Raw genomic sequence first — 13,826 nt, 5'->3', positions numbered from 1 at the left:
GCATTGGTTAGTTCTTTGCTTAACCGATCTTTGGTAACTTCCAGTTCCTTTTCTAATTGGCCCTTAGTATTTTTTAACTCCTGCTTCAAGCATTCTAACTCATTCTCCCAGCTTTCCAAATTATCCTTCAATTGATTAATTACAGACACACTATCCTGTAATGCCAGGTATAATCCCCAGATCACGCACTTTTCCTTCTTACTGAAACTGGGGTGATCCTTTTTATATAGTTCTTGATATGCAGTTCTCAAAGTCTGCAGGGGATTGGATCCTTTAAAAGAACCAGGTTCCCAGGGGCGGTCTCTCTTCTTTTATCCAATTTAAAGGGAGAGACTTCTTTCTTTGCCATCATTTTTGCTGCCTTTAGTTTTTAACAGGAACTAATTTTTAAATGGAGAGATAGAGGGAGAGAGAAATGGCCTGTTCCTTTCTCTCAAACGGCTCCTGTATGTATTTTCTTTTTCCTTGTTGAGTTTTCCAACGTCAAAGAGGGAAAAGGGGTCTGCGCTCTTCCTGGGTCCAGTGCACAGCCAGGCAAGACAAGGGATTTACTTGCTGTAGGATCAGGGTCACTCCAACCGGTGCGCAACCTGATTAGGCGGGGATTTGTTCGCTCTCAACTTAGGTTAGCGCTTTCCCTGTGAGGTGGCTTTGTTGTGCACAAGGAGATTGACTCAAGGTAGCCCTTTTCTACTGCCACAATTTTATTTTTGCTCTTCAGTCATGTTAGCTAGCTTTAATTACCTGCTGAGGCAGTGAGTTTACTCATGAGGAGACTGGCTTAAGGTAGCCCAACCCTCCTGTGGCAACTCTATTGTATATACCAGCCTCGCTCCGTTGAACGCATCACTGATAATACAAGGTCTGTATTTCCGGAGAGTCACTCCAACCGGTGCACACTCCGAAGACAATACTAAGTGCTATCCTATGTGCGTGTAATGCACAAGAAATGAGGGTGAGAAGCGGGGATGGGGACCTATCCATTCCTAAACAGCAACCTAGCCTGATCTCTTTCCCAACTTTCGATAGATGCGTTGAGTAGGCCAATCAAGACGGTGGCCGGGCTTCACGTGATTCTCCCCTTGCTTTCCAGTCAGGCTCAGCCCCTATACAGGCGGTATCTGGCCCTCTGGGTGCGGCTGGAGAATCAGCGCTGAATGATAGAGCGGGAGCAGCCCCCCCACAAGGTATAGAATGCTCTTCTAGAACCAATCACACAGTTCTCAGTCACTCATTCACAATCACTCAAGCCTAATAGGGTAAGTTCTCAAAGAAATATCCTTCCACATCTGGCTGCCAGAAAACACACGTGTCGACTCCCGTGTGTTCTGACGACCAGGGTTTTGCCAACGCTTTCTCCACCAATATCTGTTAAGCAAATTGCCCTAAAAATAGGATTTTGGGGAATTTAGAGTGGAGGGCAATCAGCCTTTCAGCGAGATCAAAAACCTGTTTATACAGAAGGTGTCTGCTTTGGAAGTTACCCAATAATGAGACAATATAATATAATAATAAGGGGTTCTATTATAGAATAAAGGCAAACATTCAAGGGTATAAAGTCACACAACACACATACAGTCCTAATAAAGATAGGGTTGAAATAGACAGGGGTAAACACAAGGATTGATAAACAGGGTAATAATTACTTATCGTAGTCTTTGAGGAAGGCTCCAGTGGCGATGAAAAAGGAGATGGGGGATGGACCCTCAACTGATCAGGTATCAGGGGCGTATCTAACAGTGGAGTATGTGGTACTGTCAGATGCACACATGTGGGGAGTTGGGTCAGAGCTTATAAGGACTACCTTGAACCCTTAGGGGGTAGGAGGTGCAGGGGCTGATGACAGGTGGTCAGCTGGTACATGACCTCAGAAAAAGGGGAGACTCCGAAGTGACCATAGGGGCTTGATTTGTGTTGTGGGCAGTGGCCAGTCTATTTAGGGCACCTGAAAGGGTGCCCATATCCAGCCAATGAGCGGACCTGACCCTGGTTACCTGATTGGGTTTCCAGGTAACAATGGGTAGGGGGGAGGTTCCAGTGTGACTGTTAGGGCAAGGCATGGGTGGAGGTGATTAAACAAGCTATCCAAACTTATCTAAAAGTGACAATAGAGGGCCAAATTTTATTTATTTATTTATTTATTTATCTGGGATTTATATCCCGCCCTTCCCACCGAGTGGCTCAGGGCGGCTTACAACATATATAAAACTAACATAAAAATATAAAATTACACTTTAAAATTAACATTTCATAATATATACGTAAAATCAAACATTTGTTATAAATTGATACCTAAGGTGACACCCGATTTATACAAAGAACTCTGGCTCTATATGAAGCTGTTCTTCCTCTTCTTTACTTCCCTGCTGGCACCATCTTTTGTCCTGGGTTCCATTGGACAAAAGCTTAGGCAGTCTGGCAGAATCCACGCCTAAGATAAGTTTGATTGCCTTATGCAAAAGTAACAGCTGTTGGGTACGTGAGCCTCTCGCTTCGCTGTCATGGAGTCTGGCACTACAGGAAGATGGTCGCTGGTGATGTTAGCCTATCAACGTGGCTTTCGTGGTTAAGGCTGGAAACGGCTTGCCCGGACAGTTCATGGCAGCGATGGCCGAGATGGTGCTCGCACGGAGTGGCTGGAAACCCATCTGTACTTCTGGCTAGCACTCTTCCAGAGATATAGAGTGCTGTTGTAAAGCTGAGGCTGTTAGTACTCACATAAGTCTCTTATAAAATGGTAGATAAAACCCACGTCTCACAGCAGTTGTGTGTGAGTTGAATCTCCAGGCACCCTGGCAACCAAACAGGTAATTACGATGTCCGTATGTAACTGAAATTAGGGGTCTCTTGCTCACACCACAGAGCTCCTTATTTTCAGTATACATAAACATAAAAACAAAGCTTATGTCCAGATCTCCTTGTATGCTTTGATTTCTTTCTCTGACAATCAAAAGATTAAAAAAAAATGGTTGTCTGAAAATCTGAGAACAGACACACACACATACATACCCAGGCCCGGTTACACTCGGTTCAAGTACAATTAGGTTGCCAACCTTGCACCTATAGTCTTGAAGGCTGCAGTATATAAAGTCTGGAGAATATAGTTCCAAGAGTAGAGTTTTCATTGGGAATTTTTATCAAGTCATTCGGACCTGACTTCAAATTTCTACTTGATATGAAATTCACTGAGTGTCTTTGAGCCAGATAATTTTGGTTTAGCCTACTTCTCAGGGTTAATGTGTTGACAAAACGGAACAAGGAAGAACCTTGTATACTGCTCTAAGCTTCTTGAAGGAAGGGCAGAATAAAAATTTATTATAAAAATACATTAAAATCAAAGGAAAAGTAGTTGGAAGGTTGGTTTCTCGCAGAATGCTTCATTGGCATGGTGTTATGGTACATATGCCAGATTAGTCACTGTTCTTCTAGTGTGTTTTTCTTTTGAATGATGGTGTGCTGTATAAAGCAGCTTTGAAATCAATTCTCACACAAAGAGATGGAATTTCTCCAGATACTTTCATCACATGTCTGTGAAAATTAAGGCAGGAAAAGCTAGCTCCTATTTGCTGTAGATTCCAGGAAATCTGTGCTCTTTGGATGCTTCATCGCTTTGTCTGTGGTTCAGATTCTACAATAGCAGACATCTCTAGGAAAGGGTTTCTGAAGCTTCCCAGTGCCCTGTGAAAAGCTGAGAGCTTGAATTTTTTCCACTATTACCCTCTAGTGGCGGTTATGTCTTATTGCAGTGACAGCCCCAAAGAGTGGGTGAGGCAGATGAAGCAAGCAGAGGGAGAAATCAATACACAGAGAAAGCGAGACTGGGAAGAAGGAGAAGGGAGGAGTCATCTCATCAGCCATTCTTGTCTTACAGGGTCCCAGCTGTCATTCGTAAAAGAGGAGGGAGAGAGGATTTACTATTGTGTGAAACTGAAGGAAGGGGGGTAAGACAGAAAGGGGGAGAGAGAGAGGAAGGAAAAGGAGTGGGAGAAGAGAGGAAAGAAGCAAGCACCATTTATTTGTTCCACCTGATCTTGAGCTTTTTACAATCTGGTGCTGCTTCCACGGTGGAGGGTAGGAACTGGCTTTGCCCCGTAACAACTCCCTCACATCATGTCTGGTTACCAAGGAAAGAAGAACATCCCCAGGATAACGGTGAGTGGTTTAACCTCTTCTCCAGTCCCGTCCCACCCCATCCCCTTATTTCTTAAATTTATGTGAGGTGTTTTCAACACATCTTCCCCCCTCCCACTGTGTCTGTACTCGTTACTTGTTTTGTAACGATTTACTGCGCCTCACGTGTGACTCTGTTTTTCAAGGAGTCTGTACAATCTGGCCTCAGAGATTTTGGGGTGTGTGTATGTATACAGATAGTAAATAGTTGAGCAGCTTGCTGAAAGGGAAGGGTGTGTCCTCAAGAGAGAAATATTGGGACTTTTGTAATTGGTACAATTGACTGATGCATGGATCTTTCTATGCTGTTAGCTTGTTTGCAACAGCATTGATATTAATCTCTAACCTTCATTGCTCAAACTGTTGCAGTAGATTCTTATCTTCCCCCTTCACAGGGGTAATGACTGTGCTCTGTGTCTGTTGGACATACTGATAATTTAGTGACATTCTCTTTTACAAACATACGTGGTGGGGTGACCCTCCCTGACCAATTTCAGGATGTTTGAGCACTTTTTGCCCGGCTTTGGATAGTCCGTGTCATCTTGGGAGGATCTGACCAACTGGCTTTTAAACTTGGTAGTTTTAAAACTATTATTAGATTAATATATCTTCCCCCCCCCCCCTTTGTTTTTTCAAAAGCAGGAACATCAGCATGCCCATATTGCCTGCTGCATAGTTTTGTTTGCTGCATATTTTGGGTGCGTCATCTGTTTTGACTGGCACAGGGGAAAAGCAGAATTAGTTTCTCTATAAAAATGAAAACTCAGGCTTCCAAACTAGTTAACTAGTTATTGTTTTAAATATGAGTGGGAAAGTGGCTGATGGAGAACACAGAGAGAGAATTTTGTGAAGAATAGTAGTGTGCATTATTCTTGTTGTGTGCCCTGCAGATGCTTTTTCCAGTGGCTTCATGCTCCACCCTGATTTATTGTTGATGCAATGAAGCGCTTTTCAGTGAAGGTACCCCCATGGTCTTCAGTAAGCCTGGGGTTTATTGTTGCAGGCTTCAGAGGCAAGGAGTGCAGCTGTGCTTTGTTTCCAATGCATTTTAATGAAATCTTTTGTGGGATAGGGTATGCATTGGGGAAATGGGTGGTTACTCCATCTTTGAGGCAAACAAAGGAAGCACAACCAGACACAGGCATAAAAAAGGAGAAGCTTGGCAAATACACTGTGTTCTAAGTGTTTTAAATGCCCACGTTCAGATGTTTCCCAAAAATAACACCTTTCTTGGTGACCTTTTTTTTTTTTTTTTTTGCAAAAAAGGGGTTTTGAAATTTCTTTTGTTAGCTCATCTTAGAGATTCATTTGATTTAAAGGATTTGGTACTAGTGAATATTTGTTTTGTGTGAGATGCCATTCTCTACCTGTACATTAAAATAAGGGAGTTAACCTTATGTGCAGATGCCAGTTTGTATGCTATTTTCCCTCTGGGAGAAACAACCCTCTTCTTGAATTGTGATTGGATCAGATTGTTTCTTTTAAGGCATAATACACAGAGGATTCTAGTTCAGATGCTTGGGACTAATGCTAGGAATGGGATAAACATAGGCATTGCATATTCAGCTTTGAGAAGAACTTCTACGGCTTATTTTCTGGCATTAAAGGCAGTTAGGAATTAATCTTTTAAATATTTAATCAAGTTCTTATTTTCTTTCAGTGAAAAGAAGCAAATATGAATGTAGCACAAAACAGTGAAACAGTTGAATGAACATAGTGTGTTTCTTTTCCCCTGTGGATCTGCAAGGTGTGACCTACATTAGCTAAACCCCATGATACTGTTTTCTTTTGTGCTGCCGCACCTGATTGCAGTAGTTTTGCCTCTCTGAGGTTCTTTGCAGAATGGCCACACCTAGCTGGTACTCACCATATGCCCTGCTTTCTTTGAAATAGCAGGAAGAACAGTAGCTTTAAGGGTTACATTTTACATTCTGCTGTGCTGTGCCCTTTGCTTTGGGACAGCAGGAAAACAGCAGATGTGAATATTGTGCTTTTCAGGATTTGTTTCACAATAATTATTAGGGCACCCCGCCCCCCCTCTGCCCCCCCCCCCCCGGTTTTCAGTAAGTGTATACCCAATCTCAGACTCTGTAATTTTAAGAGGCACTTTGGAGTTGGTGTAGCTAGCAAACAGCTTGTAAAATCTAAACATACTTCCTGATATTATCATACTTACTATTCAGCTGGTAGTGTCGATAATTGCTAGTTGTGTACTGCATAACTGTGTGCTACAGTTGAAAGATTGTGCTGTCAAAGAAACATCCCTTGCTTAATATGCAAGAGATGTTTTTCCTTTGTTGGTATGGATGGTACTGTCAGGACAGGAGTTATGCATTAAGAATGTCAGGAACCCTTGAGGGAGACTGAGTGCCCTGTGATTTGAAAGACATATTCGACAGAAAACTCACTCTGTTCCCAGTATACACTTTTTACACTGCAAGAAGTACTCTAGAGGGTATACTATTTATATAGGCTTTTATATGTCTTCAATGCTGGTTGCCATGTAATGAGTGCAGGTTGTCTTCAGCCATCAGTTTCCCCACATTTGACAGGTATACTGGGATGAGGGGCAGGGGGAGTGTTATACAAGTGTTATACACTTGTTATACAAGTGTTATACACTTGAAACTTTTAAAAAACCACTCTTAAAGGAATAAGACCAGTAATTAGCTATGTCAGTAACCCCAGTCCCCTTGTCACAGCTGGTAATGAATTCCACTGCTGGCAGTGAATGTTGATAAAAAGATAGTGGTTTCCATGCACAAATAGTGTCACTTGGTTGAATCTGTAGAGCGTTTGTCTGAAGCAAAGCATAACAGTTTATGTGATCATCAGGACTGGGATGAAATCCTGTAAGATGATAGTGTTATTTGCTTTATGTTTAATAATAAAATATATTTAAAAATAATAAAGTGGTTTGCTTCTGCTTTCTAAGCTGAAGGTCACAGGTACAATCTGTAACAACTTCAGGTTCGCAGTTGTGATGCTTTAGTTTCCCAAAGAAAGGTTTCGAGTTTCTAAACATTGTTTCATAAAGTTATTACCAATGAATGGATGCTATTACTTATACAATATTAGGCAGTTTTTGGGTTATAATTTGATATTTTTCAGGTGATTATCCATAGGAATTGTGTGAGAGAATGCCTTATTAATTTGTAATTGGGGGAGGGAGGAAACAGATAATATATATAATAATCCAAATATTGCAGTCACCACTATCCAGGGCCTTTTTTGTAGAAAAGGCCCAGCAAGAATTCATTTTCATATTAGGCCACACCCCCTGACATCACCATTGTTCTACAAAAAAAGCCCAGGAGAATCCTATTTGCATATTAGGCCACACCCTGATGCCAAGCCAGCCGGAGCTGTGTTCTGGTGCGTTCCTGTTCACAAAAAGCCCTGCCAGTATCACAATTGCCTATCATATAGAGAGCTGCCAGGTGTTTCTACAGAATGTGATAGTGAAACTAAGGTGGCCCTGTGATCTCAGTGGAAGAAAGGGAGATTCTGTTGAAATGGAAAACCTGCAGCATACTATGTGCAGTTCTTTGAATGTGCTAAAACTTCCGTTTCAACAGTTTTCAGTGGCAATGTTTCCCCCCCACACACACACACTTAAATTTAAAAAATGTAAGGAAGGAACACGCAATATTCTCTTTAAATTTTTCAATAGTGGTCCTGTAAAAATAATTTCGATGCTAACTTTGAATTTGTTTGATTATACCATCTGAACCATGAATTTTGTGTGCTCATACCATCTAACCCATACTTGATTTATTTCCATTCCTAATCACATATTTCAGCACGTGTTTGTTGCTATTGGGACATAAAATTTACATAGGGAACTTTTTAAAAAAATGGTTGCTAAAAGGTGTAAAAACAAACATGCTAAATCAGATAGTGCTTTAAGGTATTGGAAATTTTTCTAGCAATTCAGTTTTTTTGCATAAATCCCACATCAGTTAGCAGGTGATGTGCAAGACCCCAACCTGAGACACTCTGGAGTACCATTGACAATTAGAGTAGACAATGCTGACCCTGACAGACAAATGGGCTGACTTGGGTCAAGTAGTTTTATGTGTTGTGTGTTACCTTGACAAACATACAGTTTCCACTCAAATCCTTTAAATATTCATATCTTACTTATGTTGAAAAACTCTCTGATGGAAATAGGAAGCTGAATCAGTTTTCAGTACTAGTGCTTATGAGCAGCAACTATACTGTGAATATGTGGCTTCATCTAGCACAGGGGTGTCAAACTCATTTGTTATGAGGTCTGAAACTGACGTAAACGAGACATTGTTGGGCCAGGCCGTGTCAGGCTGGGCCATGTCTATTTAAGATTAGGTAGCAGAGATATAAACATTATAAAAGACAAAGACAAACACAATTAAGTATATTTTTTTAAAAAACTTAAAACATGGTTAGAATGTTTGCACTCGTTGGTCTTAAAGGTGCTTTCTTTGTATTTCTCCCATGGGATCCAGGGAACTGCAAAGGAAGCTCTGGCTCTTTCCTTCCTTCTCCAGGAGATTGGGGTGGGGGGAGCCTCAGCCAATAGAAGGAAGAGAGGCTTGGCTCAGTTGCTCTGCTGTGCGATTGAGTGAGCCTGGAAAACAAGCTCTGCCTCCCCCCTCCCTTCCTCCCTAAGGAAGGAGCCTCAACTAATGGAGAAAATAGAGGCTTTGCTCTGCAGCTCCTGTGCAATTGAGCAAGCCTTGCAAATCAAGCTGTTGTGCAGAAGGAAGCAAGATATAGGGAAAAGAAAGCAGATGACAGCCAGTTGCTTGGGGGCCTGATAGGAGCATTCCAGGGGCTTGATTCACCCCTTGGACCACATGTTTGAAACCCCTGATCTAGCATGTTCTGAGAGTGCTATTCAGGCTCTGTATTGCTGCTGTAACACATTTTTTTTATGTTATAATGTGTATATATACAATAATTTGACCACTGTGAAAGCCGAAACGTGTTTGATTTTGTTTTAATGTGGTTCAGGGTTATCAACCTAGGGGTATTGAATTGTTGGCAATGGTTTATTGGTTCAGAGCTGTTAACCTAGAGATATTTATTTGTATCATGTTACATAGATTCAGGACTTCTTAGTCCAAATATTTGCTGCTTCAAGGGCGGAATGTCCCTATGTTTTTAAAGTACAATTTTAGTACACTTTGGAATTGTTTAATATAATTGTTTGATGTATTTCTCTTAATTTTCTCTTAATGTATTTCTCTTATTTTCTCTTTCTCTTATCCAAGCTTTGAGTACTTCGTTGTTTCTTTAGGTTGTGTTTCCCCCCTTCTGTTTTACAGTAGTATTATCTGTCAGAAGCTAACCTATTCCTTTTTGTCCTGAATCGTGAAGCACATAGCCAGTTGTTTTTGAACACTGGGTGATTTGCTAAGTTTTGCAGAGGAGCAAGAATAAGTGTCTTTAAACAAATTCAAATGGGAAGAAAAGTAATAATGAGGATGTGCTGGCCTCAAGATGTGTACTCTTATTTACACTTCTGTCTCCTACTAAGAAGCCCAGAATAGCTTACATATGGCTTGCAGGCAGTAGCCTAAAGAGCCAGTTTGTTTCAACACCAGAACTCCATGTGCCTTCCAACCATTTTCTGGATTACCCTTTGCATTGCATTGCGTGATTATATACAATTATACATATGTGTCATACTTTTTGACAAATAAAAAAGGCTCTGATTTGAGAGCAAGAGAGAGAGAATTAATCTATCTATCTATCTATCTATCTATCTATCTATCTATCTATCTATCTATCTATCTATCTATCTATCTATCTATCTATCTATCATCTATCTATCATCTATCATCTACCTATCTAGTGCTGGGGGGGGGGCAACAATGGGAGGACTTCTAGTGTCCTGGCCTCACTGATGGACCTCCTGATGGCACCTGGTTTTTTTGGCCACTGTGTGACACAGAGTGTTGGACTGGATGGGCCATTGGCCTAATCCAACATGGCTTCTTATACCGTGGCCTGTTAGTAACTGGGCCATGAGTTGTATAGTTATTTCATTATATATTACAGTGTAATAGAAATAAAATGCACAATTGTATCATCCTGAAACCATGGCCTCCCTATCTGGTCAGTGGAAAAATTGTCCTCCATGAAACTGGTCCCTGGTGCCAAAAAGGTTGGGGACCATTGTCATAGATAAAGTAAGCCAACTGTTGGGCTGTTGTGGCAGTTTTGTTGCACATGAACTGGTTAATCAATGCTGTCCATGATATAGTTTCCTATAGTCTTTGTTTTTGGAGGAAAATGAATGGCATACCCTGGATCTGCGCTGGGCCCTGAACATCTGCCTAAGACCCACCAGTTCTTTCCAGTAGTCAGGCAGTCTTTTTGCAGATATCATCCAGTCATCAAAGGAAAACCAATATCTAAATCAACCTTCAGTAGATGGTTTACAGAATGCATATCTTTGATGTACTCATCACTAGGGCTTCTGTCACCAGAAGATGTTTTCGTGCACTTTATTAAGAGCATGGCCACATCTACAGTTTTCCACAAAAATGCATTAGTAGCTGACATCTTCAGGGACCTGGACATTGGTGTCCACCTTTGTTAAACACCACGATGGACTGAATTGCATTAGCAGTTATGACCTTCAGTTAGCAAGTTCTATGGCAAGTGGTCTGACACATTTTGTGCTGTTTTGTGGGAAAGGATCCGTCCCAGGTTGGACCAGTTGCTTAGTAATGCCCTAAACATCCCAAGATGTCCTTCTCTTGTCAAGCAAAAAGGGAACATTGGGCTTGCTAAGAAGGCTTTTCTTTTTGCTTGAAGGAAAAGGAGGGCTTCCTGTTATCTACCTGTTATCTTGAGCAAGGGTCACTTTTCTTCTGAACATTCTTCACTCTACTATTGGGATCTGTTGCCTGCCAACACCACCAATGGCAATATAAAGTAGTACAACTATGCTGCATAGCAACACCATTCACTCCAGTGTTAATACTGAATTCCAAATGTGTTGTGGTTACCATATTTTGAAAACCAAAAATGGGGACATATTTTCTGAATACTTCAAACAAGTGACTACTATGACAGATCTCATTTTAAATACCCCTACTATATAAGCTGAGATTGCTACTAACTAGGACTATTTCTAACCTTCCAACCCCCAAAGAGGACATTTTCATTAGTTTTCCCCCATCTTGTTTTAAGGAGCCTAAAAGTGGATGGTCAGCAAAAAAGATGACATCCTCTGATAACACACTATGCTCAAGTGAGGCACATACTTTGGCTTTTATTTTTTTCTCTTCCAACTATTATTGCTCCTGATTGGATACCATGCATTGTATGTTGTTTGATACTTTACTGTTATCCATTATTTTCCATGGTAAGTAATCTCTCATTCTGTGAGCAGTCTGTTAATTGTTACTTTAAACTCTTCAGAGAAGCACACATCATCATGTCTTAGGAATTTAGCTGCATAACTGCCAACAAGGACTTCCTTTCCAAATCCACACATTTGTTTATCTTTCTGGATTGAGTTTTTTCCTGGTGAACTGGTCATGTGCAGTTGTCACAGTAAGAACTGTTATAGTGAGTGGATGTGAGATAATCCATGCAGCCATTCTGGCTGACATGCTACAGTTTCCTGTATTCATTTGACTTACTGGAAAGAATTGTCTAGTGACACTTCACAGAAGACATTTTTTTCTTATAAAGCTGTGTAGTGTGATTGGGGCTGAAGTTAGCCTCTTATCTTTCTATAATTGAGCCACCTGTCTTCCTGTTTCTGCAATCTGGTAGTACTAACGTACTACCCACACGTTCCCCAGAGAGTACTGAGATCGGGAACCCAAAATCTCCTTGTTGTCCCTGGGCCAAAGGAAGCCCATTTGAAATCTACAAGGGATAGGGCCTTCTCCGTAATGGCCCCTTCCTGGTGGAACCAGCTGCCGGAAGAGGTAAGGGCCCTGCGGGATCTCGCTCAATTCCGCAGGGCCTGTAAGACAGTCCTCTTCCGGCTGGCTTACAACTAACCGGCACTTGAAACTTGAAACTGAGTGTAGTTTTTATAAGATCGTTGTATGTTTTTAATGTTTTAATTACGTAAACTGTGTGAAATGTTTAAATTTTAACTATGTAAACTGTGTGAAATGTTTAAATTTTTATGTTTAAACTTATGTTAGATTTTATATGCTGTAAGCTGCCCTGAGCCACCTGGTGGGAAGGGCGGGATACAAATTACAAATAAACTAAACTAAAACTAAACTAATATATTTTTCTGTAGAAATAACTGAATTGTAGGATAACTTTGTGGCAGTTTACAAGGACGCAAGTTCTCTGTTGTAGTGGAAAGGCCTGTGGCTTTTACCGGGTTGTGCAAAAGAAAGGCCCTGGATCCACAATAGAAATCCAAAAGAGAAACTTGGATTCATGCTGTTCTTGCTGCAGTTGTGTGGCTGTGCTGTTTTGAGGGAAAGGATCCATCCCAGGTTGGACCAGTTGCTTGGTAATGCCCCAAACATTCCAAGATGTCCTTCTCTTGTCAAGCAAAAAGGAACATTGGACTTGCTATGAAGGCTGTTTTTGCCTGAAGATATTTTGCCATATATACCATGCAGATACGTTTTCCTCAGACTACCAGTAGTTAATGATGCAGCTTGACACTGGGTTGGCAGGAAGCACAAATGGGCTTTGGCAGGATGAACAGTAGATTTATTGTAATAGTCTGAGAGCTCTTGGTAGATATGTAAAAGCCTTTGCATTAGCTAGGCCCATTTCCTGATAAGTACTTCAGTTTCCTTTTTCGTTTGTCATGTATCTGAATTCAACTAGAACCTTCTGTGCCAAAATAGACATGATGTCATGTGCTCCTAGTAATCAGCTAATGGCTAAGAGTCAGTGCTGAATTTCCTCTTATTTCACTGGCAAGTTTGTATTGCACCAGGCACAGAGGATTGTAAATGCACATCTTCTAAATTTGGACTTTTTAGTCATTATCTGACACATAGTATACAGATAAAACTGTTAAGGCATATGTAGTAATCAGCAAACAGCTACTTCCCCCCATCTGCAGTAGAAACAGTTTAATTTTTTTCTATTATAATTTCATGACAACAGCAGACCAAAATAAATTTCACTATAAAACCACTGTGCATTTTTTTTGTTAACTTTGTATTATTAGTTACTTTCATTTTTGAGTCTTAGGTAAGAGAAGAGTGTCTTGAACACAAGCAATTTGTATCTGTTAAAAAAGGAAGGTTGAATAGAAGAGAGAAGGAGAGAGATGCACACAGGCCTCCATTTTCCCCCTAGTGTCCTGTGGGGCTGTCCACATGCATGGAGGGGGAGGGGGGAAACAGGGCTGTATGTTTTTGTGTTGGCTCTAAGTTAGGAAATGCTTGGAGATTTGGGGACAACTGGATGCGGGGAGAGGAGGGACCTCAGCACCATATAATGCCCTAGAGTCCACCTTCCAAAGCAGCCAGTTTCTCCAAGGGAACTGGACATCAATTATAATAGCTGAGGATCTTCAGGTGCTACCTGGAGGTTGGCAACACTAGTTGGTGTTGCATGTTTGGTGCAAGTGAACTGTGTCCTTTATTTTTTACATCATTACAGGAACCCCAGGATACATACTAAACAGGATTTATTATTACAGAACCAGTAATAAAAAATATGGG

The 13,826-nt window shown here is 41.0% G+C and overlaps 1 protein-coding gene across 2 annotated transcripts in view; it reads left to right on the top strand.

The window, feature by feature from the left end:
• DPYSL3 (dihydropyrimidinase like 3) overlaps window positions 1-13,826 on the top strand; it is a 106,597-nt gene that overhangs the window by 46,350 nt on the left and 46,421 nt on the right. Inside the window, exon 1 of one of the 2 annotated variants that reach the window (XM_060240561.1) lies at window positions 3,939-4,152. The exons of the other annotated variant lie outside the window; for it this stretch is intronic. Within the exon in view, the coding sequence (XP_060096544.1) occupies window positions 4,111-4,152 (42 nt within the window). The 5' untranslated portion in view covers window positions 3,939-4,110. Of the gene's footprint in view, window positions 1-3,938; window positions 4,153-13,826 lie in introns of those variants that run through there. 2 annotated transcript variants of the gene reach the window in all.

The sequence above is a fragment of the Heteronotia binoei genome, chromosome 5 (genome assembly GCF_032191835.1).
Source record: "Heteronotia binoei isolate CCM8104 ecotype False Entrance Well chromosome 5, APGP_CSIRO_Hbin_v1, whole genome shotgun sequence".
NCBI classification, from domain to species: Eukaryota; Metazoa; Chordata; class Lepidosauria; order Squamata; family Gekkonidae; genus Heteronotia; species Heteronotia binoei.
Note: the sequence above shows the minus strand (reverse complement) of the source record. Positions and strands in the feature narration are given on the sequence as shown.